The 26,487-nt window shown below is 36.7% G+C and overlaps 1 protein-coding gene across 2 annotated transcripts in view; it reads left to right on the top strand.

Moving 5' to 3' along the window:
* The window catches only part of TMEM135 (transmembrane protein 135), a 303,343-nt gene that overhangs the window by 206,303 nt on the left and 70,553 nt on the right, over window positions 1-26,487 (top strand). For both annotated transcript variants that reach the window (XM_024987169.2, NM_001035348.1), the window contains 1 exon segment: window positions 23,665-23,711. In XM_024987169.2, coding sequence (XP_024842937.1) covers window positions 23,665-23,711 — 47 coding nt within the window.

Raw genomic sequence — 26,487 nt, 5'->3', positions numbered from 1 at the left:
AAAAAGAACCTATATGATGCATTCATAAAGTTTAATACTGGAGAAGTAAGCTGAGACTCTGCAGCTGCGCTAGTGGCCACTAACAAAGGCTGTGGGAACACTGAGAATACTATTGTGAGAAAGTTTAAGAAAACCTTTGTTCATTTCTTCCCATGCCTTTTAATGGCATTTTCTGGAGGTAAAAAAAAAGGTGAAGAAAAAACAAAACTTAAATTTCCTTTCATGAAAATTTCTATAGAAGCAGATGACTATCAGGTTGTGAACATACTTGAGGAAGTAAAATACCATGTGAGGATCACATCCTTCATTCTGGAACTTCCTAGTTCTCTTAGGTGCAGCATCATGAAAAGGCAAATAAGATGGAGAGAAAGAAAACAAGGTGGAGGTTTCTCCAAGTACAAACTCTATTCAGATTTGCAGGTATATTGAGTTTATTTAGAAAATCACGAAACATTATCCTTTGGTTAGAGGATTCAGAAGGGGAGTTGTGCTTGTCAACCAGCCTGTTTCTCTCTCCCCCCATCCATCCATCCATCCACCCATCCCTCCAAACAGAATTTTGCCATCAGCAATGTAATGTGCTTTTAAGGGATGAAGAGTTTTTACAGACATTCCTAGATATTGGTGCCTAAAATTATGGTTTTGACTTTTAGATAAACACAGATTGCCTGCCCGAATCTAAGGTCATATGGTCCACATGCATCCTTCAAACTGTCTGTACACAAATTTCCTGCAAACTCTTGACCACATTTAGATAGAATACAAAGCAGAAGATAGTTTTCCATGATAGATGCAACCTCTGGTCTATAAATTGCTTCTCTTTAATCATTTTGGAATCCATAACTAATAGCTAATACTAGATATAAATTTGATTTTACAGTTGCACTACATTTTTATCTCTTGATTCTTAATTCACTTTTACTGTTGGAACAAAACTTGGTAAGCACTTAAATTTCTTCTCACTGCCCTAGACCCATTTGATATGCAACAAAGTTGACTTTGGATTTTAAAAAATATCAGCAGTGATTTTTAAAATTCTTTTATCCATCTCTTATCTATAGACTGCTAAAATATTTTTGTGGTATTTTGAAGAATTATGTGTCTCAATATCACTATGTCTGTTAGTGATAAACTGGATACTGTATCTTTCATGCTGACCGGGGAGGAAAAAAAGCACCGAAGTTTTCGTAAGGTTACCCAGAGAGAGGCCTTGATCTATTCTGTTTCCTTGATGTAATAAGCTGGGGAGGCATAAAAGGAAAAATCTTGTGTGTGAAATAATTTTGGAGGAGATGACTATAAAGTCTTCCACAGTTCATCTGAGTCAAAATTCATGCACTCTCCCCACTTCTTTTCTTTTAATGCCCACTTTCATTGTGCTTGAAGACTTTTTAAATGCTCATTAGAAAGAAAGTTTGGTTCTGGACATTTCGTGCGTGAAGAAATGGTAGTTGGTGAGAACTGAGTATGTAGAGAGGAATCTGCAGCTGGATAGAAATAGTGAGAACCAAGGCAGATAGGAGCAAAGCCATGCCTAATCAGGGAAGGATTTTCTCAAACGAATTCCAGAGTGAGCATGTGCTCAAATCACCGGCAGATGACTTGAGTGTGGGCACAGGGCATACCACTTGGGAAAACTAAGGCACATACCGTCACATCAATACATGAGTGAATACGCGTCAGTACACATGCTGTGTTTAAAACAACAGTGAAGAGATCATATACATCCTTCTGTGTATTGCTGATGACCGTTTGGTTGCAAGTTGTGTATTGGGGTTGAGTTGGTTCTCGGTGGACACCACAGACATGTAGGATTCAGCTGGAGGGCAGTTGTTGGCCTTTTCCCCACAGCACAATGTGGTTTGGGGAAGCAGAAAGTGAGTGCTGTCGTTCTGGCCACCTTAGCTGGATTACAACAGCCCTTACTCTAATGGTCTTTCTTACTTTCATCAAATGACAGAATCCTGAGTTGCTGCACCGCCTTGTGCTCTTTGTAGGTGGCCCTTCTGTGACCTCTGTGAAGTAATCTGGGAGCCCCTATTTATTTTTGTTATGTCTCTCAGGGAAAAACATAATGTCACCCTAAGCCTGGTTCTTATTTGAGGTTAATGGGAATACCACCCTTTCTATGAAAGTAACTAACTTCCTACAAATTGTCTACTTATAATAATGAGGTTTCACTTAGGTGATCTGCTACTTTCCCCTGTTTAAAGGCACAATATTTTTTCAGCTTTAACTTTGTTCTGAGTCCGTATAAAACCTTTCTCCATCCTCTGTGTGCTGAATGACATGTGAGATTTTTTTGTATTGTTTTCTGAATTGAAAAAGTAAGATGTTTGGCAGCATTAGAATGAAGAATGGTCACTTACATGGTCAGGTAAACATATTAGAAAACTGGCTCATGTAACTTTTTTCCCTTCTCACCTAATGTGTCAATATGTAAGGTTTTAAGTTTTTGATTGTGATATTTAAGTTACTTAGTTTCAAAATGTAAAAACTGTGTTTCTTTGATTGTGATATTAGGTTACTTAGTTTCAAAATATGAAAAATGTATTTTTTTAACTAGAATGAATATTTTGTACAAGTTTTGAGGGTTATGGAAATTTTTTGGTCACTTTTGCTTTTCTTAAATCTGATTTGTTATGTAAGTAGTGCACTCTGTAACAGTGATTATATCTTTTTTTAATTTTTAAATTGTTTACTGATTTATAGCTGTTGTGTTAGTTTATGGTATGGTGGTGGTGGGTTAGCCGCCAAGTCATCTCTGACTCTTGCAATCCCACGGACTGTAGCCTGCCAGGCTCCTCTGCCGTAGGATTCTCCAGGCAAGAATTCTGGAATGGGTTGGGGATCTTCCCGACCCAGGAATCGAATCCAGGTCTCCTGCCTTCCTGCAGATTCTTTACTGATTGAGCTATGAGGGAAGTAATTCAGTTACACATATACATATGTTATTAGTCCTGAATATTCATTGGAAGGACTGATGTTGAAGCTGAAACTCCAATACTTCGGCCACCTGATGTGAAGAGCTGACTCCTTGGAAAAGACCCTGATACTGGGAAAGATTGAAGGCAGGAGGAGAAGGTGGATCTTACCACAGAGGATAAGATGGTTGGATGGATCACTGACTCGATGGACATGAGTTTGAATAAACTCTGGGGGTTGGTAATGGACAGGGAGGCCTGGCATGCTGCAGTCTATGGGGTCACAAAGAGTTGGACGCAACTGAACTGAACTGATGTTATATATATATATTTTTTCCCACTATGATTTATTACAGTATATTGAATGTAATTCCCCGTCCCATGCAGTAAGACTTTGTTGTTTTTCAGTTTTATTTTATTTATTTATTTATTTATTTATTTTTGCCAGGGAGTTCCCATTCCCTTTATTTATTTATTTTAATTGGAGGCTAATTACTTTACAATATTGTATTGGTTTTGCCATACATCAACATGAATCTGCCATGGGTGTACACGTGTTCCCAATCCTGAACCCCCCTCCACCTCCCTCCCCATACCATCCCTCTGGGTCATCCCAGTGCATCAGCCCCAAGCATCCTGTATCCTGCATTGAACCTGGACTGGTGATTTGTTTCTTATATGGTATTATACATGTTTCATTGCCATTCTCCCAAATCATCCCACCCTCTCCCTCTCCCACAGAGTCCAAAAGACTGTTCTATACATCTGTGTCTTTTTTGCTGTCTCGCATACAGGGTTATCGTTACCATCTTTCTAAATTCCATATATATGCATTAGTATACTGTATTGGTGTTTTTCTTTCTGGCTTACTTCACTCTGTATAATAGGCTCCAGTTTCAGCCACCTCATTAGAACTGATTCAAATGTATTATTTTTAATGGCTGAGTAATACTCCATTGTGTATATGTACCACAGCTTTCTTATCCATTCATCTGCTGATGGACATCTAGGTTGCTTCCATGTCCTGGCTATTATAAACAGTGCTGCGATGAACAGTGGGGTACACGTGTCTCTTTCAATTCTGGTTTCCTCGGTGTGTATGCCCAGCAGTGGGATGCTGGATCATAAGGCAGTTCTATTTCCAGTTTTTTAAGGAATCTCCACACTGTTCTCCATAGTAGCTGTACTAGTTTGCATTCCCACCAACAGTGTAAGAGGGTTCCCTTTTCTCCACACCCTCTCCAGCATTTATTGCTTGTAGACTTTTGGATCGCAGCCATTCTGACTGGCGTGAAATGGTACCACATAGTGGTTTTGATTTTCATTTCTTTGATAATGAGTGATGTTGAGCATCTTTTCATGTGTTTGTTAGTCATCTGTATGTCTTCTTTGGAGAAACGTCTATTTAGTTCTTTGGCCCATTTTTTGATTGGGTCGTTTATTTTTCTGGAATTGAGCTGTAGGAGTTGCTTGTATATTTTTGAGATTAGTTGTTTGTCAGTTGCTTCATTTGCTATTATTTTCTCCCATTCTGAAGACTGTCTTTTCACCTTGCTTATAGTTTCTTTTGTTGTGCAGAAGCTTTTAATTTTAATTAGGTCCCATTTGTTTATTTTTGCTTTTATTCCCAATATTCTGGGAGGTGGGTCATAGAGGATCCTGCTGTGATGTATGTCAGAGAGTGTTTTGCCTATGTTCTCCTCTAAGAGTTTTATAGTTTCTGGTCTTCCATTTAGATCTTTAATCCATTTTGAGTTTATTTTTGTGTATGGTGTTAGAAAGTGTTCTAGTTTCATTCTTTTACAAGTGGTTGACCAGTTTTCCCAGCACCACTTGTTAAAGAGATTGTCTTTAATCCATTGTATATTCTTGCCTCCTTTGTCAAAGATAAGGTGTTCATAGGTGTGTGGGTTTATCTCTGGGCTTTCTATTTTGTTCCATTGATTTATATTTCTGTCTTTGTGCCAGTACCATACTGTCTTGATGACTGTGGCTTTGTAGTAGAATCTGAAGTCAGGCAGGTTGATTCCTCTAGTTCCATTCTTCTTTCTCAAGATTGCTTTGGCTATTCGTGGTTTTTTGTATTTCTAAACAAATTGTGAAATTATTTGTTCTAGCTCTGTGAAAAATACTGTTGGTAGCTTGATAGGGATTGCATTGAATCTATAGATTGCTTTGGGTAGTATACTCATTTTCACTATATTGATTCTTCTGATCCATGAACATGGTATATTTCTCCATCTATTAGGGTCCTCTTTGATTTCTTTCACCAGTGTTTTATAGTTTTCTATATATAGGTCTTTAGTTTCTTTAGGTAGATATATTCCTAAGTATTTTATTCTTTTCGTTGCTATGGTGAATGGAATTGTTTCCTTAATTTCTCTTTCTATTTTCTCATTGTTAGTGTATAGGAATGCAAGGGATTTCTGTGTGTTGATTTTATATCCTGAAACTTTACTATACTTTACTTTACTATACTCATTGATTAGCTTTAGTATTTTAAATATAGTAGTTTGTATCTCCTAATTTATCCCTACTCCACCTCCTTTCTCCATTAATAGCCCTAAATTTGTTTTCTGTGTATGTGAATGTGTTTCTGTTTTGTAAATAGGTTTATTTGTATCATATTTAGATTCCACATATAGTGATATCATATATTTGTCTTTCTCTTTCTGACTTCATGTAGTATGTTAATCTCTGGGTCCATCCATGCTGCTGCAAATGGTGTTATTTCCTTTTTATGGCTGAGTAGTACTCAGCCATGTATATACACACCACATCTTCTTTAAAAGAGCTTTTTATTTTGTATTGGGGTATAGGTGATTAACCATGTTGTGATAGTTTCTGGTGAGCAGGTAAGGGAGTCTGCCATACATATACATGTATCCATTCTGCCCCAACTCCCACCCATCCAGGCTGCCATGTAACATTCAGCAGAGTTTCTCTGTAGATCCTTGTTGATTATCCATTTTAAATATAGCAGTATGAATATGTTCATCCCAAAGTCCCTAACTATCCCTGCCCTCCATCCTTCCCCCAGCTGCAACCACAAGTTCCTTCTCTAAGTCTGTGAGTCTCTTTCTGTTTTGTAAATTCATTTGTATGATTTCTTTTTAGATTCCACATATAAGGGGTGTCACGTGATATTTCTCCTTCTCTGTTTAACTTACTTATTGACTTCACTCAGTATGGCAGTCTCTAGGTCCATCCATGTTGCTACAAGTGGCATTATTTCATTCTTTTTAATGGCTGAGTCGGAGAAGGCAATGGCACACCACTCCAGTATTCTTGCCTGGAAAATGCCATGGATGGAGGAGCCTGGTGGGCTGCAGTCCATGGGGTCACACAGAGTCAGATACAACTGAAGGGACTTAGCAGCAGCAGCAGTGGCTGAGTAATGTTCCTGTGTGTGTGTGTGTATGTGTGTGCACGCGTGTGTCAACCACATGTTTACCCATTCCTCTGTTGATGGACGTTTAGTTTTCTTCCATGTCCTGGCTTTTGTAAATAGTGCTGCAGTGAACATTGGGGTACGTGTAATTTTTCAAATCATAGTGTTCTCTGGATATATATTCCCAGGAGTGGGATTGCCAGATCATATGGCATCTCTGTTTTCAGTCCTTTAAGGAACCCCCATGCTTATTCTCCATGGTCGCTGCACCCGTTTACATTTCCACCAACACTCAACACCATAGGAATTCCTTTTCCTCCACACCTTCTCTGGCATTTGTTATTTGTAGACTTTTAAATGATTTATGTGAGGTGATACCTCATTGTAGTTTTGATTTGCGCTTCAAAGACTATATTAGCTGAGTGTTTTATTATAATTAAGCTGAATGAAATTTATAAAAGCTGTAATTCTCTAATGGGACTTTTTAAAGTTTTTGAGAGAAATCCATGACCATGCAATCACACCTGGTTGCCAAATCTGGCTTAATCCCAGTGTTGTCTGTGTCGCTAAGGCTCTTATCTGAAGTGGGGATAATAACCCCTACATTACAAGGCTATTTTGAGGATTATATAAAGTGATGTATGTCAAGCACAGCATGTCATGTCACAGCATGTGACATATAGGGAGCATTCAGTAACATCAGTAATTGATGTTAGTTTTACACTATTATTTTTATTATGCTGAACTCTGAAAGGTTTCCCCTCACCACCACCCCCTTCTTAAAGGACAGATATTTATTAAAAAGTATGTGTATATATATTACATATAGGAAGCATTATAAGGATTATCCCTACCTTGGAAGCAGAGTGGCTGCCTGATTACCATTAATAAAGTTTTTCTAGAGGCAGAGGGATGTAATAAAAAGCCTTGAATCTGAAATCAGACAGTCCTAGCTCTGAGTCTTAGTTCAGCCACTTAAATATTTTGTGATTTTAAGTGAATAGCGTACTTTCCAAGTCCAGTTGCCTCATCTCTAAAATGGGAATGATTAAAACCTACTTTGGAGCTCAGCCTGGTGCTCTGGTGCTCTGACAACCTAGAGGGGTGAGGTGGGGTGGGGGGATGAGGAGGGAGGTTCAGGAAGGGGGGGATGTATGAGACTTAATGGCTGACTCATGTTGTAAGGCAGAAACCAATGCAGTGTTGTAAAGCAATCATCCTGCAATTCCTACCCTCCAAAAACGACAACAGAAAACCAAGCACCTACCTTGAAGAGCTATCATTAAGATTAGAGGTAATATTTTAAAAAATGCACGGTGCCTGGCGTTGCTAGTCAGCAGTTCATTGTCTGATTTACTCTTCCACTTTCCTCTCTCTCTCTGTTCTCTGATTCTTTTTTATTTATTTTTATAACTTACCTTTAACTGTAAACATTCTTATGGTTTCTTTTTGGCTCTTATGCTTCCTTTTCACATTTCCTTTCTTGTTTGCTTTGATTTGCCGTTTTAATGACTTTTAATAACCAACTAATTGACTGTAAAATAGAGAAATGGGTATGGGAAAGAAAAGAAGCAGCTGAATATCTTGATAGTTTTTAAGCTTTTAAATATGTCATTAGAAAACCTTTGCTCTCAGTAACTGCATTTCCTTTATATGATAATAATAGGGATATAAACAAAGTGCTGTGGGTGTTTGATGATGATGTTGAATTGATTTTTGTAGTACCGATTTAGAGAATATGCTTTCAATAAGTATTTTGTTTACAGAGTGAATTCACATGGTGGTTTTCACTTGACCATTCAATTTTCTTTTAAAGTCTTTTTTTTTTAATGTCTAAACCTTTATCTGTAATCCTTTAAATAGTAAGTTGTAATTTAAAGCTTTTTTTTTTTAATTTGCCAGCCAAATTAGAATTGTGTTGTAATAAGGATTATAATGTTCAGGTTGTATTAGTTACTTCATATGGAAATATTCTATAGTTGGTTCTATAGTTAGATTCTGTAAATTGTTTCACTTTTACGAAAGACAAAATACAGCTTACCTATTTACCATAAAAGGACAGCACATCATACAGTCCGTACTTCCTTGCCTCTATCTAACATCACTGTTTCCACAACTGGAAAATGTCAAGGTTAACATGTTGCCAGACTGTGTTTGCTGACCTTGAAGGTATAAATCAAGAAAGGTGAGCAGTGCAAGGAGGAACCTGGGCAGAGCTGGCATACCTAGTGTGATTTCCCACCCTCAGTTCAGTCAGAGAAAATGGTCTTTTTTGCTCAGTATATGCATATATTCAGAGGTTTGGCTCATCATATATTGGTGACAGTTTGCTTTGAAATAATTTTGTTGTGCACTGAAAAAAGTTGACTCGTGGAATCATAGAATTTTGGAGTTGTGATCCAAGAGATTAATCTAATGTCTCTTTTAAAAAAAAATTAATTTATTTTAATTGAAGGCTAATTACTTTTGCCATGCATTGACGTGAATCAGCCTGGGTGTACATGTGTCCCCCATCCTGAACCCCCTCCCACCTTCCTTCCATCCCGTCCTTCAGGGTTGTCCCAGTGCACCGGCTTTGAGTGCCCTGTTTCTTAAAGATGAAAAATTAGGGCTTAAAGAATGGAAGTGATTTGATGAAGTTTATACTCTTAATCTGGAGACCCCAGACTTCTTTCTTACTAGTAGTCTGGTATTTGTGGCCCTAAAGGCCCCAAGGTGTTTTGTACTTTTCCTGTATTTGTTCTGTCAAGGAAAGGAAACTTAAAAAAAAAAAAAAAAGAAAGAAATCAGCAAGCAAAACTGCTACTCCAAAACAAAGGGACAGATTATAAAGATGTACTATATATTATGTGATTCAAATTATATAAGGACTTTTAAAAATTATAAAGTAATACATAGCTATTTAACAATCCCACTACTTAAGACAATGCATTTTAAAAAGCATATTAATACCATGATAATGATCTGTTGTGTGTTCAAAGCAAAATATGTACATTGCAAAGTGTGATAAAACTCATTGATCTTATAAGAATGGCTTCCCCAAGAGACTATGTAATGGTCTGTGCTTTTAGGAAAATTGAAAATGCTTATAGAGTCTTAAGTTCCACTTTAACAAAGTATATGAATGGGAGTAGTATTTAGTGTTTTGAAAGATGGCTACTATACATAGAAATTAAATTTATTATCAGAAGCCTTATATGGAATATCAAGAGTCTGTCCTTGAATGGAATTACACGGAATAACGATTGCTTTTGGGCACTTTGTGTTTTGAGTAACTTAAAACCTTTACGTGTTGGAGACGTGAAGGTATACAGACAACCAAAAAGGCTTTGTCTAAATATATATTGAATAATTAAAATAATAATATAATTAAATGTTTTGGTGAGCACCTCCTGTAGGGTAAAATGTAAATATCCTGTCTTAGCATGTTGTACTGGGCTGATTTGTTCATGTGCTGACATTTCCACTAGACTGACTTCAACAACAAGAATCAATACTGTGTGGTTCTGTTGCCCTAATGCCCTGGCAGTACAGCAAGCACCGTAGTAAATATAGAGGCAAAGGTGACCACTAGTGGCTCCTTGTCTATCCTGTTTCTCTCGACGATCATGAGGTCTCCTGATAGTCCAGAGCTTCTCAGACCGTCTCTGTATCTTTCTCCTTTTGATTTGCTCAGGCACGAAGTGTTAGTAACGCATAAATAGCAGATCATTTTTTTTTTCTTGAATGGGAGGGAGGGTGGATGCATGGCTAAAATATGAATGAAGTACACATGAGACAAGGAGAAATTTATTGCTCTTTTCCAGAAAGCAGAGATGAAGTTTCATCAGTATTTGTTTGTGTAATGGAAGGAAAGGGGCTCAGTGAATACGGGGAGGAAACAGGCTTGATGCGAATAGTGAAGGCCAGGCAACAAGGAGCATCTTTGGACACATTCAGGCAGGAGTGGGCAAAGTCAGTGAGCAGGGCTAAGGAACATTTAATTGAGGATATTAAAGAAAAGCAGAAGATTTCTGTGGGAGGAAGTAGTTAAATGCACCATCTGTTTAGGTCGCTAGTAGACTTTAAATGACTTCAGGATATGTGTTTTAACCATTTTGAGGCTTAAATGGTAAAACCAGCCTTCTTTACCAGGTCATAGTCACATTTTGTGTATTTCTGGTTATTTTTAGGTTTATAAAGTATTCACATATCATGGTATTGTTTCTTTGTTAGAACATCGAGAGGGATAGTTTTCGTATAATCCTACATGACATAGTGAAGACAGCCATAGTACAGTTTTTCCCTGCAAGTTTTGTAAGCTCTCTAACAGGAAGCCATGTATTGTAAATCTATCACTTCCTGAAAAGTTATTTGAGAGAAAACTATTTTTCAGTTGAATGAACTTTACTTTCATGTTATTTGTGCACTTGACTTAAATATTCTATTGGTTTAGTACATAATGAAATTTCCAATACACAGTGTTTTATTTTATTTAACCACCTCTATTCTTGGTGCAAATAGAAAATAATGAAATTAATTCTATGCTTTCACATAGGTATATTCAGTTTCAAAAAATAGTTTCTAAAAGATCCACAGTCGAAAAATAGGCAAAGGGTATGAAAAAGTAGTTAAATCAACTGACCAAAAAACAAAAAGATTTATAAACCCATGAGGCTCAATTTCATTCATAAGAAGAATGCAACTATAATATATTGTTTCTTTCATCCATCACATTGTGAGGATGAAACGCAGTTTTGTGGCTCTAGGGAAATTGTTCATGTCAGGGTATGGCTACTTTGATATACCATTGATATGAGAGTATATCAGAATTAAAAATGCACCTGTCTTTGATACAGTGAATTCAGTTCTAAGGATTTACCTCCAGAGATATGCATGCAAGTTTACAATGTTTACCTTGGTATTCAGTACATATTGCCTCCACTCTTATTTATTCACAGACTGTTTAAATAAACCTTAGCATTCCTCTGTGTATATGTGTGTAAAATTAAGAAGTATAAAAGAGTGTCTTTATTTGGCATGTATCTTTGCACAAATGTACACACACATACACAGACACACCTACACAATTCTATACAGACAGAATACCAGAGCTCTAGAATATAAGGGAACTTTCTGTTCATTGTATTTTTTTCATTCAGTTTGAGTTTTTGTTTCTTTCAAGTACATGTATCAATTTTTTTAAAGTTTTAAGTGTTTTTGAGATATATTACATGCTATAAAAGTGTCAATTCCATGGGTTTTTAGTATGTTTACAGAGCTGTGTACGTCTCCATATGGTCTAATTTTGGAATATTTTCATCGACCCCTGAAGAAACAGTATGCCATGGGCAAACTCCCTGTCAGCCCTCACTCTACTTGCTGTATGGACATTTGTCTATTATGAAATTTCAGATAAATGGTATCATACAACATGTGGTCTTTTGTAACTGGCTTCCTTCACTTAAATAGTTTTTCTGAGGTTCATTCATGTTGTGAAGGCAATGGCATCCCACTCCAATACTCTTGCCTGGAAAATCCCATGGACGGAGGAGCCTGATAGGCTCCAGTCCCTGGGGTCGCTAAGAGTTGGACACGACTGAGCGCTTCACTTTCACTTTTCGCTTTCATGCATTGGAGAAGGAAATGGCAACCCATTCCAGTATTCTTGCCTGGAGAATCCCGGGGACAGAGGAGCCTGGTGGGCTGCCGTCTCAGGGGTCTCACAGAGTCGGACATGACTGAAGCAACTTAGCAGCAGCAGCAGCATGTTGTATTAGGCCCTTAATTATTTTTTTGAATTAAGTAAATCAAAGTGATAATAGCAATTTCAAAAGCACTTATCCTGTTTACATATATTGTACAATTATTGTGAAATGGAAGGGAATTATAGAGAAATTATTTCTTGTCAGTAGTTACCATTCTTTGAGCATCTTTGATGTACTGGTCATTCTATTAGGCTTTATGTATGTTATCTCAGTCAATGCTTACAATCTGTGTGATAATTAATATTGTATTATTTCCACAAATGAGTAAACTGTGATATTATTTTGTGTGTCAATTTAGACATAACAATGTAAGGTATAAAAATAGATGTGTGCAGATGCATACTTTACAGCCAAAGTTAGAATATGTTAAGTGAAGCATTACCACGATGCACAGTGGAAATGTCATTTATTAGCCAGGCAGGTCTAACAGAACTTTTTGCAATTATGGCTATGTCTGTAACTGCTTGTCCGTTATGGGATCCACTGCTGGATGGAGTCCACTGAAGATGAGAGAGGAAGATATTCAGCTCGTTACTGATTAGGGCATGTACATGAGGAAGATACCCAGGTCAAAGAATGACCTGAAAAGATTAGAGTGCTTAATTGAGTGCTTGGCATTCAAATAGCAGTAGAAATAGTGTCTGTTCCTATCAGCCAGCCTGGAAAATCTCAAGATTCATGTGGCACTGGGTAGAGTACACATAAGGGTCTTATCTCAGCCATGGGGAATAATTAGTCCTAAGTTGAGCACTACCCCACGCCCTCCTAAAATATCTTAAAAGCAAGTCACTAAAGGATTTGACTGTTTCCAAATAACTGTGACCAAGAACAAAGCCCAAGAAGATTTATGGACATACAAAAATATCCAACAGCCACCAAGGTAAAATTCAGAATGTGTGCTATCCAATCAACATTACCAGGCATGCAGTAAGAAACAAAGAAGTTGACCTGTAAAGAGGACATAATCAATCAATTAATACTGAGTGAAAACTGACAAAAGCTGTTAGTTGGCGGGCAATGACATTAGAAAGCATTGTTATAAGTGAATTCTGTAGTTTCACAGGAGTTAGAGACGTGGAAAATGGGGGAAAAATCAAATCACATTTCTAATTATGATATAATAATTACATGTGTTAAATTTACTGTGTGGCCTTAATAATATATTATAAATTACAGAAGAAAATATTAATGAACTTGAAGACATAAGAATAGAAATGATCCATAATGAATCATGGAGAATAAAGGTTTTTTGTTTTTTTTTTTTACAAAATAAAGAGAAAATTACTGAGTTGTGGAACAACTTTAGGTGACCTACTATATAATAATTGGAGTTCCCAAAGAGGAAAGGGAGAGGGAGAAAATATATTTCATGTAATTATGGTTAAAAATTTTCAGAGTTGATGTAAACTATAAATCCACAGATCGAAGAAATGTAATGAAGCCCTAGTAAAAGAAGCATGAAAAAGACTACTCTAAGACACCTCATAATCAAATTCTAAGAAGACACTGAAGCAGTACTCATTGAGCCAACTACTGAAATAAAATGATCCATCAACTTAGAAATTGATACCCAGAAAAAATAACTTTAAAAACAAGGGTCAAAACTTTTTTAGACATACATTTTTAAGAAAAATATTTCAAATATATTTTCTATAAAATATATAGAACTATAATGGATGACAGTAATAGCACACGTGTTAGGGACAGGGAGAAACAGAAGTATATTATTGAGGGATTCCACTTTATATGTTAAGTGCTATAATATCACTTGAATGGAGACTGTATCAATTTAAAGATGTTTACTATAAATCCTTTAAACAAACAAACAAGCCAACAGTGGAGGGAAGATGGAGTCTTTTAAAAAAACTGAATTGACTCAAAAAAGGCAGAGGAAGAAAAAAGAAACAAATAAGGAACTATTGAGGGCTTTTCTGCTAGCTCACTGGTAAAGAATCTTACTGCCAAGACATGAGACCCAGGTTCAATCCTGGTCTGGGAGGATCCCACCTCCTGTAGAGCAACTGAGCCTGTGCTCTAGGGCCTGGAAGCCGCAGCTGTGGGCCCACGAGCTGCAGCTACTGAAGCCTGGGCGCCTAGAGCCTGTGCTGCACAAGAGAGGCCGGCACAAGGCAGCTGGAGAGTGGCCCCTGTGTGCCGCATGGAGAACGGCACCCGCAGTCACCAGGACCTGGCACGGCTGAAAATAAATAAATAAAATTATGAAAAAGAAACTATAGAAAAAATAGCAAGAGGACAGATTTAGTTCTGAACTTACCAATAATCGTCTTAAATGTAAACAATCTAAATATGCCAAATGAACAGGTGGAGGTTTCAGACAGGATAAAAAAGCAAGAAACAGCAATATGATGCCTCTAGGCATTGAATATCAAGACCAAATCAATTAAAAAAGTGGAAAACTAACAGTAACCAAAAGAAAGCTGGAATTACTGTCAGATGAAATAGATTTCAAAGCAAAGAATGCCAGAGATAAGGTAATTTCATCATGGTAAAGTAGGCATAATTCTAAATGTCTTGTCCCTGAGAGCAGAGCTTCAGAATCAGATCAGATCAGATCAGTTGCTCAGTCGTGTCTGACTCTTTGCGACCCCATGAATCGCAGCACACCAGGCCTCCCTGTCCATCACCAACTCCCGGAGTTCACTCAGACTCATGTCCATCGAGTCAGTGATGCCATCCAGCCATCTCATCCTCTGTCATTCCCTTCTCTTCATGCCCCCAATCCCTCCCAGCATCAGAGTCTTTTCCAATGAGTCAACTCTTCGCATGAGGTGGCCAAAGTACTGGAGTTTCAGCTTTAGCATCATTCCTTCCAAAGAACACCCAGGGCTGATCTCCTTCAGAATGGACTGGTTGGATCTCCTTGCAGTCCAAGGAACCCTCAAGAGTCTTCTCCAACACCACAGTTCAAAAGCATCAATTCTTCGGTGCTCAGCCTTCTTCACAGTCCAACTCTCACATCCATACATGACCACAGGAAAAACCATAGCCTTGACTAGACGGACCTTTGTTGGCAAAGTAATGTCTCTGCTTTTGAATATGCTATCTAGGTTGGTCATAACTTTCCTTCCAAGGAGTAAGCGTCTTTTAATTTCATGGCTGCAGTCACCATCTGCAGTGATTTTGGAGCCCAGAAAAATAAAGTCTGACACTCTTTCCACTGTTTCCCCATCTGTTTCCCATGAAATGATGGGACTGGATGCCATGAGCTTCAGAATAGTCTGAGGAAAAACTGATAGAACTGTGAGGAGAGATTATGGAGACACCTGCATAATTACAGCAGGATATTTTGATACTTTGTCTCAATAATTGTTGAACAAGTAGATAGATAAATCAATAAAGATTTATAAGACTGGAACAACACTGTTAAGCAGGTTGACTCTCGCCTGGCAACAGTTGAATTCACATTCTTTTAAAAGGCACACAGGTTATTTACCAAACATATAAAACATATTCTGGGATATCAAATAAATTTTGATAAATCTAGGAATAATCAAGTCCAATGAAGTATTTTCTGATCCTAATAGAATAAATAAGTCAGTGACAACAAAAAGATAGCTGAAAATCCCCAAGTATTTGGAAATCAAACAACACACTTATAATGAAGTCATGGACATGAGTTTGAGTAAACTCCAGGAATTGGTGATGGACAGGGAGGCCTGGTGTGCTGCAGTCCATGGGGTTGCAAAGAGTCGGACATGATTGAGCAACTGAGCTGAGCTGAACTGAATTAAGCCATGGATCATAAAAGGGAGCAAAAGCAAACATTAGAAAGTATTTTGAATGGAACAAAAATGGACTCTAGCATATTAAAATTAGGATAGTTGTACATCAGATATTAGGAAATTTATATCATTGTACATCTATATAGGAAAAGAACAAACAAAAACTTAAACCAATGGCCTAAATTTCTAACTTTAAGAAACTAAGAAAACAAAATCAAACCAAACAAAAAGGAATTAAGAAAAATTAAATTTAAGTAAACAAGATAGAAAATGGAGAAAGAAAATTGAAAGCAAAAGCTTGCAAAAGCTTTTTTTGATAAAAGTCAATACAGTTAATAAATTCGTAGACTAATAAAGACAAGAAGATACAAACTGCCAGTGTTGGGAGTGAGAAAGGTGACATCATACAGAGTCTTACTGCAGAGACAATGAAGGAATGCTATTAAAAACATTTTGGGTGTGATGGATATATTCATTATCTTAATTCTGATTTTACAGCTGTGTACTTTTGTCAGAAATTACAAATTTGTACACATTAAATGTCAGTTATACCTTAATATATCTATAAAAATTTTTTAAATAGCCACACATGTGAAAAGTAGCTGCAGAATTAAACAACTATGAAGCAGTATTCTATAAGATCTTTGAGGGTTAGAATCATTTTTAAATATCTCCTGTATAGAATGGAAACAGTAACACTTGACCAATATTTGTTTAATAGAGGAAATGCAAGATACAACCAACAGGGCAGATATGGATATATTACTGGGTTTTTAAGGATCTGTGTTTCCTACTATGAAAAAAATACATTACCTGAAGTACCGTTTACCTCTAAAATCTTTTTTTATTATTATTTTTTTTAAATTTTATTTTATTTTTAAACTTTACATAATTGTATTAGTTTTGCCAAATATCAAAATGAATCCACCACAGGTATAATTCGAAACACAGAGACTATATTCTTCATTCAACTACAATTTGCATTTATTTGGAAAAGCAGTCTGTTGAAGTTAGTGTTTAACAGATTTAGCACAATTAATTAAAAAAAAAAAACTTTGAAAAGTGTATGTTGCTAAAAGTGAAGTCCTTTCTTTAACATCTTTAACATAATACTGACCATCTTTCCCAATACAATTCAAAAATATTTTCCATTGGTTGTTTTGATAGAGTCCCCTTGTTTATTCCTCATCTCCTCAGAGTCTCTACTAACACGTCTTTGCTTCCTTGACCACTTTGTGTAAAACCACCCCTTTATCTCCTTATTGTACTTTGTTTTGCTTCAAAATTCATTACTGTCTGACATACTAATTTGATATCTTCTCTAAGCCTTACCAGGAGATAAGTCCCACAAGGGCAAGGCCTTTGTCCATTTTGTATACTGTTTTAAGTTCTACAATAGTGCCTGGCGCATGGTATGTGTGAATATTTCTCGAATGAGTTGATCACTTGTACTTTAATAATATCCCTTACATGTTTCCTACTGCTTGCACAGATTTTCATGTCTTAAAACTATTAAAAAAAAAAGTGAACTTCAAATATTGATGATTTGAGAAGATTTCATAAAGTCAGTCTACTTGCTTTTAAACAAAGGTTTTAAAATCCTTTCCAGGTTTCTCTGTCTCTGGATGAGGTTTCTATATCTACATCACTTTCATGAATTACAGAACAAAATAAAAATAATCTGCTAAATCCCTGACACTGCAAGTATTGTCTCATTTAATCTTCCCAACAATTCAAAGTGAGGTGATATACTCACTTTACAAATAAGGGATCTAAGATTTTAGGGGAAATCATAAAAAAACACATCATGTCTGCATCTCCTTTGCTACCTTGCAAGTAGGACATCAGTACTATCTTTCTAGATTCCATCACATCAGATCAGTCGCTCAGTCATGTCCTACTCTTTGCGATCCCATGAATCACAGCACGCCAGGCCTCCCTGTCCATCACCAACTCCCGGAGCTCACCCAGACTCACGTCCATCGAGTCCGTGATGCCATCCAGCCATCTCATCCTCTGTCGACCCCTTCTTCTCCTGCCCCCAATCCCTCCCAGCATCAGAGTCTTTTCCAGTGAGTCAACTCTTCACATGAGGTGGCCGAAGTACTGGAGTTTCAGCTTTAGTATCATTCCTTCCAAAGAAATCCCAGGACTGATCTCCTTCAGGATGGACTGGTTGGATCTCCTTGCAGTCCAAGGAACCCTCAAGAGTCTTCTCCAACACCACAGTTCAAAAGCATCAATTCTTCAGCGCTCCCTTCTTCACAGTCCAACTCTCACATCCATACATGACCACAGGGAAAACCATAGCCTTGACTAGACGAACCTTTGTTGGCAAAGTAATGTCTCTGCTTTTGAATATGCTGTCTAGGTTGGTCATAACTTTCCTTCCAAGGAGTAAGCGTCTTTTAATTTCATGGCTGCAGTCACCATCTGCAGTGATTTTGGAGCCTAGAAAAATAAAGTCAGCCACTGTTTCCCCATCTATTTCCCATGAAGTGATGGGACTGGGTGCCATGATCTTCGTTTTCTGAATGTTGAGCTTTAAGCCAACTTTTTCACTCTCCACTTTCACTTTCATCGAGAGGCTTTTTAGTTCCTCTTCACTTTCTGCCATAAGGGTGGTGTCATCTGCATATCTGAGGTTAGTGATATTTCTCCCGGCAATCTTGATTCCAGCTTGTTTTCTTCCAGTCCAGCGTTTCTCATGATGTACTCTGCATATAAGTTAAATCAGCAGGGTGACAATATACAGCCTTGACGAACTCCTTTTCCTATTTGGAACCAGTCTGTTGTTCCATGTCCAGTTCTAACTGTTGCTTCCTGACCTGCATACAAATTTCTCAAGAGGCAGATCAGGTGTTCTGGTATTCCCATCTCTTTCAGAATTTTCCCCAGTTTATTGTGATCCACACAGTCAAAGGCTTTGGCATAGTCAATCAAGCAGAAATAGATGTTTTTCTGGAACTCTCTTGCTTTTTCCATGATCCAGCGGATATTGGCAATTTGATCTCTGGTTCCTCTGCCTTTTCTAAAACCAGCTTGAACATCAGGAAGTTCACGGTTCACATATTGCTGAAGCCTGGCTTGGAGAATTTTGAGCATTACTTTACTAGCGTGTGAGATGAGTGCAATTGTGCGGTAGTTTGAGCATTCTTTGGCATTGCCTTTCTTTGGGATTGGAATGAAAACTGACCTTTTCCAGTCCTGTGGCCACTGCTGAGTTTTCCAAATTTGCTGGCATATTGAGTGCAGCACTTTCACAGCATCATCTTTCAGGATTTGGAGTAGCTCAACTGGAATTCCATCACCTCCACTAGCTTTGTTCGTAGTGATGCTTTCTAAGGCCCACTTGACTTCACATTCCAAGATGTCTGGCTCTAGGTCAGTGATCACACCATCGTGATTATCTGGGCCATGAAGGTCTTTTTTGTACAGTTCTTCTGTGTATTCTTGCCATCTAGATTCCATATATATACATTAATATATGATCTTTCTCTTCCTCTTTCTGACTTACTTCACTCTGTGTAATAGGCTCTAAGTTCTTCCACCTCTTTAGAAAGCGTCAAAAGTCACACAGAACTAGATTCAAACCTTTATTTGCCTTATTCCAGAGCTTGAGTTCTTAAACATTATATTCTTTCCCAGTTTCAAATGTATTATTCATGAAGATAATTGTTAGTTTCATGTGAGCACAGATAGGTCTAAGCATATGAGGATGGAGCATATAAACATTTTGAGGGAGACTTTTGGAAATTTTCTTTGGAGAAGATAGAGAACTTAGGAAGGACTTCCAGCATGGTTTGTGAATGAAGTTTGTGAGGGGGATAATGACTTGTGCAGGGAAAGAATGAAATACTGAGCATTTGGGAAGATTGGCATTGCCCCAAGGGGATTCAAGGAAAGGGAAATAAAAATTGAGTTTCTTGATCTGGATCATTGGCTAGGAAATTATTGCCAGTAAACAAACTCACTTGGAATTTATAATTGATTAAGCAGTAACTGAAAATTATTCTTTATGCTTTGTCAGATTTTCAAAAACAGTGACATGAACCTTATGCATCATGGATAAGGTATTTTTAAAGACAAGAGAGATTGGGAGAGGAAAAGAAGGAGATAGGAGAGAAGAGTGTGTGCATGTTTATTAGATTTGATATACTTTATAATGAAAGTGAAAGTGAAGTCACTCAGTCATGTCTGACTCTTTGCGACCCCATACACTGTAGCCTACCAGGGTCCTCTGTCCATGGGATTTTCCAGGCAATAGTACTGGAGTGGATTGCCATTTCCTTCTCCAGGGATCTTCCCAACCCAGGGCTTGAACCCAGGTCTCCCTCATTGTAGACAGATGCTTTACCGTTTGAGCCACCAGGGAAGTATATATAATGAAAGATTTCATATATTACTTTACAAGAAATTAATAAAAGTGTTCTGTAGTAATTGACACCCATCCTTTTAAAAGGATGGACTTCCCTTTGGCTCAGATGGTAAAGAATCTGCCTGCAGTGCAGGGGACCTGGGTTTGATCCCTGGGTCAGGAAGATCCCCTGGAGAAGGAGATAGCAATCCACTCCAGTATTCTTGCCTGGAGTATCCCATGGACAGAGGGGTCTGGAGGGCTGAAGTACATGGGGTCACAAAGAGTCAGACATGACTAAGTGATTAACACACACATCCTTTTAAAAAATTAATTTAAACTAAAAAAAAAAAAAAATGCAGCTGCCCCATTTCTCCCACCACTCTCCTGCATCCTGTAACCTATCTGTTCTCGGTAGCTGTGAGCTCAAATTTCTCACTCTCTTTTTTCCTTCTTCTTTCTTCTTTCTCCCTTCTTCCTCCTCCTTCACATTGCACGTGAAAGAGATCATATGAATTTGTCTTTCTCTGACCTACTTATTTCACTTAACGCACGGTGCCCTCATGGTCCTTCCAATTGTTGCAATTGGCAAGATTTCATTCTTTTTTATGGCTGAATAGTATCCCCCCACCTGTGTGTGTGTGTGTGTGTCTGTGTATACCACGGTTTACTCATCCATTCATCTATTGATGGACAGTTGTTTCCATATCTTGGCTGTTGTAAATAGTGCTTCACGTATGTCTTTTCCAGTTAGTGTTTTCATTTTCTTTGGGTAAATATTCGGATGTGGAATTGCTGGACCATATGGCAGTTTTATTTTTACTTTTTTGAAGTGCCTCCATGCTGTTTTCCATAGTGATTGCACCAATTTGCTTTCCTGCCAACAGTACACAGGGATTCCCTTTTCTTAATTTCCTCATCAACACTTGTTATTTCTAGTCTTTTTGATGATAGCCATTCTAACAAGTGTTAGGTGATATTGTATTATGGTTTTGATTTGCATTTGCCTAATGTTGAGCATATTTTCATATACTTGTAGGCCATTTATTTGTCTTCTTTGGAAAAATTTAATCTTCTGACTATTTAAAAATTGGATTATTTGTTCTTTTGATATTGAGTTGTAGGAGTTCTTTTTATATTTTGGACTTTAGTCCTTTATCAATTATGTCATTTGTAATTATCAATAACCTGAGATATGCAGATGATACCACCCTTATGGCAGAAAGTGAAGAGGAACTAAAAAGCCTCTTGATGAAAGTGAAAGTGGAGAGTGAAAAAGTTGGCTTAAAGCTCAACATTCAGCAAACGAAGATCATGGCATCCGGTCCCATCACTTCATGGGAAATAGATGGGGAAACAGTGGAAACAGTGTCAGATTTTATTTTTTGGGGCTCCAAAGTCACTGCAGATGGTGACTGCAGCCATGAAATTAAAAGATGCTTACTCCTTGGAAGGAAGGTTATGATCAACCTAGATAGCATATTGAAAAGCAGAGACATTACTTTGCCCACAAAGGTCCATCTAGTCAACGCTGTGGTTTTTCCTGTGGTCATGTATGGATGTGAGAGTTGGACTGTGAAGAAGGCTGAGCACCGAAGAATTGATGCTTTTGAACTGTGGTGTTGGAGAAGACTCCTGAGAGTCCCTTGGACTGCAAGGAGATCCAACCAGTCCATTCTGAAGATTAGCCCTGGGTGTTCTTTGGAAGGAATGATGCTAAAGCTGAAGCTCAGTACTTTGGCCACCTCATGTGAAGAGTTGACTCATTGGAAAAGGCTCTGATGCTGGGAGGGACTGGGGGCAGGAGGAGAAGGGGACGACAGAGGATGAGATGGATGGATGGCATCACCGACTTGATGGACGTGAGTCTGAGTGAACTCCGGGAGTTGGTGATGGACAGGGAGGCCTGGCGTGCTGCAGTTCACAGGGTTGCAAAGAGTCGGACACAACTGAGCGACTGAACTGAACTGAACCTTTGTTTTTCAGAACTTTTTAGTTTACTGTCTCACTTTATTTTTGCTTTTATTGCTTTTGGTGTCAGATTTTTAAAAATCACCATGACCTATGTCTAGGAGCTTGCCAACTATGTTTTCTTCTGGGAGTTTTATGTTTCAGGCCTTACATTCAAATCTGTAATGTATTTTCAGTTAATTTTGTGTGTGATTTTAGATAGTGGTCCAGCTTCATTCTTTTGCATGTGTCTATCCTATTTTGCAATACCACTTATTGAAGAGACTGTTGTATCCCCATTGTGTATTCTTGGCTTCTTTATCATAAATCAATTGACCATGTATGCATGGGTTTATTTCTGGGCCCTTTTATTCTGTATCATTCTCTTTTCTTTTTTTATGCCAATACCATACCATTTTGATTACTATAACTTTGAAATATGATGCCCATCCTCTTTTGGCTTGGTAGGCTTATATCTCTAAGTCATTCAGTTTGTGTTTATAATGCGTATCTTAAGCCAAGGTGGCAAATTTATCAAGCTTGATTTGTAATAGCAAATTTTTTTACACTTTCCTTAGGTCAACTGCAATTTGCGTTGGGAATAGCTGAACACTATTTTGTAAAACTGTTTTTGTGGTTCCTTGTGATCAGTTTTTAACAGTAGTTGATGATTATTCACTTGTCATTTGTCTGTGATGTGAGAACACTAATTTTTGTGTTTAATTTACGCTGTTATTGACATTGGAACATATTTTATAACATCTGTTTTATTGATTTAAGACAATTTTATGGAGATCCACTTTCTTGGCATAACTAAGCTTTTGGTCAGGACTTGGGTTTGGATTCTTTTCATATACGTCTTAGTATATTGTGCTTAGTGAGATGTGTTTTAAGGGAGCTTCTTTAATCCAGATTTATTGTGTGTTCTGTTGCTTGATTTTAGAGGAATTTTTTTTTTTTTTAGTAAGGAGTCTATATCCCATACAGGAGGATTATATTTTTAGGGGGCTTTCTTATTGATTATAATTGGTTGTCAACTGGGCTGTGTTTTATATTTTAAAATCTGGTTATCTTGATATAATAGTTAATAATAGCTTTATGATTAAAGTTAAAATAGCTTTATGATTTTTCTGCTGACTTCACGATATAAAAGCCATTGTCTTTGTTCTTGGGTTACTTGCTTCTTCAGGAATTCTTAGATATAATTTTAACAATTGGCTATTCTTTTTTGAACCCTGTTACCCTCTACTGAATCTATATACATGCACACATGTATGTATATTGTTATATATCTAAATATGTGTATATACACACACATATATATTGTATAATGTATGCAGTTTTATTTATTTGTATATGTGTAAATATACAGACTCATTTATGCCTTGATATAACTTTTTGAAAGGTAGGGAATGTGATATGTATATGACTGGTTTTGTACACCTTTCCATTGTTTCAGGTATAAGGTTTAATAGTGGGTATTTTGCTTTGATAAGACACACAAATGATGTCAGTGTTCTCTTGCAAGTAATGTATTATCTCCTTTTTATAGGTCCTTTTGTTCTGCATCACAGCTGCCATGTACATGTTCTTTTTCAGGTATGTTCTATCTATTTACTTTAATAGAAAAAATATTCTTCCTTGGCAAGTTTAAAATCATCTGTATAACTAATGTGTTTTCTAAATTATTATTCCCCACAAATGACATGAATTTTTGTTTGATTTGTTTTGTTTTCTGGAGTGGTCAGAGATAAGTCACTGCTTCTTAGTGAAGAGAGAAAGAGAGGGAAGGAAGATGTGATTTTTTTCAGATTATGCTTATAAGTTCATCTTGGAAAGCTGAATATATAAATTAATAGTCCTCAGATCTTGATAAGTGAAATTTTGCTTTTTTGGCCCTCATTTTAAATACTCGTCACTCTCTTTATAAAACAATCAACATTTCAAATTTAAATGAGAGAAAAGTGATGGTAAGGCTTGATCTCAGTCTTTTGCAAAGGTAACCTATCACACAAATCACCGTCTGTAAAACATTAAGTTAGTTTGTGATGTCAAAGTTGTATTTTTCATTGACACTGAGACTCTCAGGAATGTGGGGGAGTGTTAGAATGGCTCAAAATTGTAATGCCAATAAATATGGTGTCTGTCATTGTTGCATAAACAGTATGGAAGTAAGATTTTTGATTAGGAAGATTCCACTCTTTCATTTGAAGTAATACCAGTAATTCCTGTTTGTTTCACTCTTATTACACTCATTTGAATAGACTTCTTTCTTAATTTTTCATGATCTAGGCAGAATTCAATCACAGCAGGAAGTACAAGTCTTTTAAAATTAAAATTTACAATGATTGACAAAGACAGTTATGGATTTTAGTGAGATGTATTTGATAGATATCTTTTTTGTTTAACCTAAATAAGACAGTTCAACCATAGCAGAATGTTTAAACAACTAATTTCCTATTAGAACGTTCTAATAAATATTTGATAAGCATGGTGATATAATTTTAACTTCCTTTGACATTATAAAAATGTTATATGCAAATATAAAATGATGATGTTGCTTTAATTTTTCATGTAAAGGATGGACAGGCTATTAGAAGGAAAAAAAATGGATGAAGTTTTTAAGGTGGGGAGGACTTATTCATAATGGAGTGCATGGTATTTTATGTCGGTTATTAGTGGCTGAGAAATCATTGCAGCTACCTGGGGGCATTTGTGAAATCATATGACCGACTATTTTTAACATACTTTCATATATATTTTACAACTCCTATAGTCGCTTTCTTATATTTTGGTAATTTCGGGGTGTGGTATGGGAGTTGAGAACAATGACTTTCATTTTATCAGTTTCTAAAACCTTAATTGTATTTAGATGCGTTATTAGGACAGTGTTACAAGTTCATGTAGTTTATCTTTATCCTCTGTCTAATCTGAAGATACCTAGTGGGAGAGATGTTAAAAAAAAGATAAAAACTTAGAAACGTATCTTTTCTTGGCATGCATAGGAGGAAAGTACAATATCAAGTAAAGTTTTTTTTGTTTGTGAGAATTCCTACCAAACCCAGGTTGTTAAGTGAAACAGTCCTTCCCAATATGGCACTTTAAGACAGCATGTTTGATCAACATTTAACATTTCTTAGTCATCAGAAGTCTTTGAGGTTAAAAAAAAATTGCGTTGAATATACTGATAGGGCCCAATGTTAGTCAGGGTCCTAGGATATTGTACTTTGAAAACTGCTGCCATCAAACTAGTATTTTTGGTGTAGAAGGAAAATCAAGCCTATAAATATGTATTTTGGTGCAGAGCTACGGAACCTTTTCCTGTTTCAGTCACAAAGTCTAGGTTAAAAACAACAATTTAAAATACTTTCCAGAAGGCTCAATACAAGGTTTTAGTGCCAAGATAAACATTTTCCATTTTCTGAGGAAAGGGGTTGTTTTTCTCCAAAAAGGAGCACTATCACCAAATTCCTAGTGTTCTTGGCAGAAGTTAGTTTGAATAACTCAACAAAAGAAGTTTGGTAAATGGTAAAATAAAACCATTTATAATGTACTGCAACCAAAGAAAACCGTATTATATGTTTGTCTGAACTCTAGCATGTGTTTGGAATGTACAAACAAGTTAGTAGTTAGCAAGTCCAATTGTATTAGAATATTTTGTTTTTGAAATTCAGCTTTATTATAAATACAGATATCTTAGGACTTATTTATTCCATTTATTAACAATTACTTTAATTCTAATTGCATAAAATTAGATCAGTAAATATCAAATAATATTGTCCCTATGATTCCATTTATGGTAACCTTTACTAAGAAGAGGATAAGGGAAACATTTTGTGTTAGAAATGAGTCAACTTGTGTTTTTATCCTAACCCATAAATGGGAAAAAGGGAAATGAGACCCCATTTCAATACAGAGAAAATTTGCCAATTTTATGTTTTTTTAAAGAAAGAACTTAGGAAGTAGTTCCATAAGTGTTTTCTTAAAGTGACATAGGATGTGATAGTTACAAAGTGAATTTACTTAAAAACAACAGAGTGTTCATAGTATTGAAACCATGGTTATTAAAATATGTAGTGAAAATATCACTTTTGCATAGCTCTTAGTTATTTTATAGGTATAGGTCTTTTCACGTTATCCCATACATGATGATCTCTTTTTATCTTTTTTATTTTTTTTTAATTATAAAAGTATGATATCATATTTACAGGAAACTTGGAAAATACAGAAGAGTTACATACATTTCCACTATATATTACAGTTATTTTTTTAAGTAGATAAATTAAAATTTTTAGTTGGAGTTTCAATATCAAACTCTCAAAAATTAATAGAATGAATATACAGAAAGGTCGAAGGATATAGTAAGCCTGAAAAA

This window comes from Bos taurus, chromosome 29 (assembly GCF_002263795.3).
Source record: "Bos taurus isolate L1 Dominette 01449 registration number 42190680 breed Hereford chromosome 29, ARS-UCD2.0, whole genome shotgun sequence".
NCBI classification, from domain to species: domain Eukaryota; kingdom Metazoa; phylum Chordata; class Mammalia; order Artiodactyla; family Bovidae; genus Bos; species Bos taurus.
This window is presented reverse-complemented; position numbering and strand designations above follow the sequence as displayed.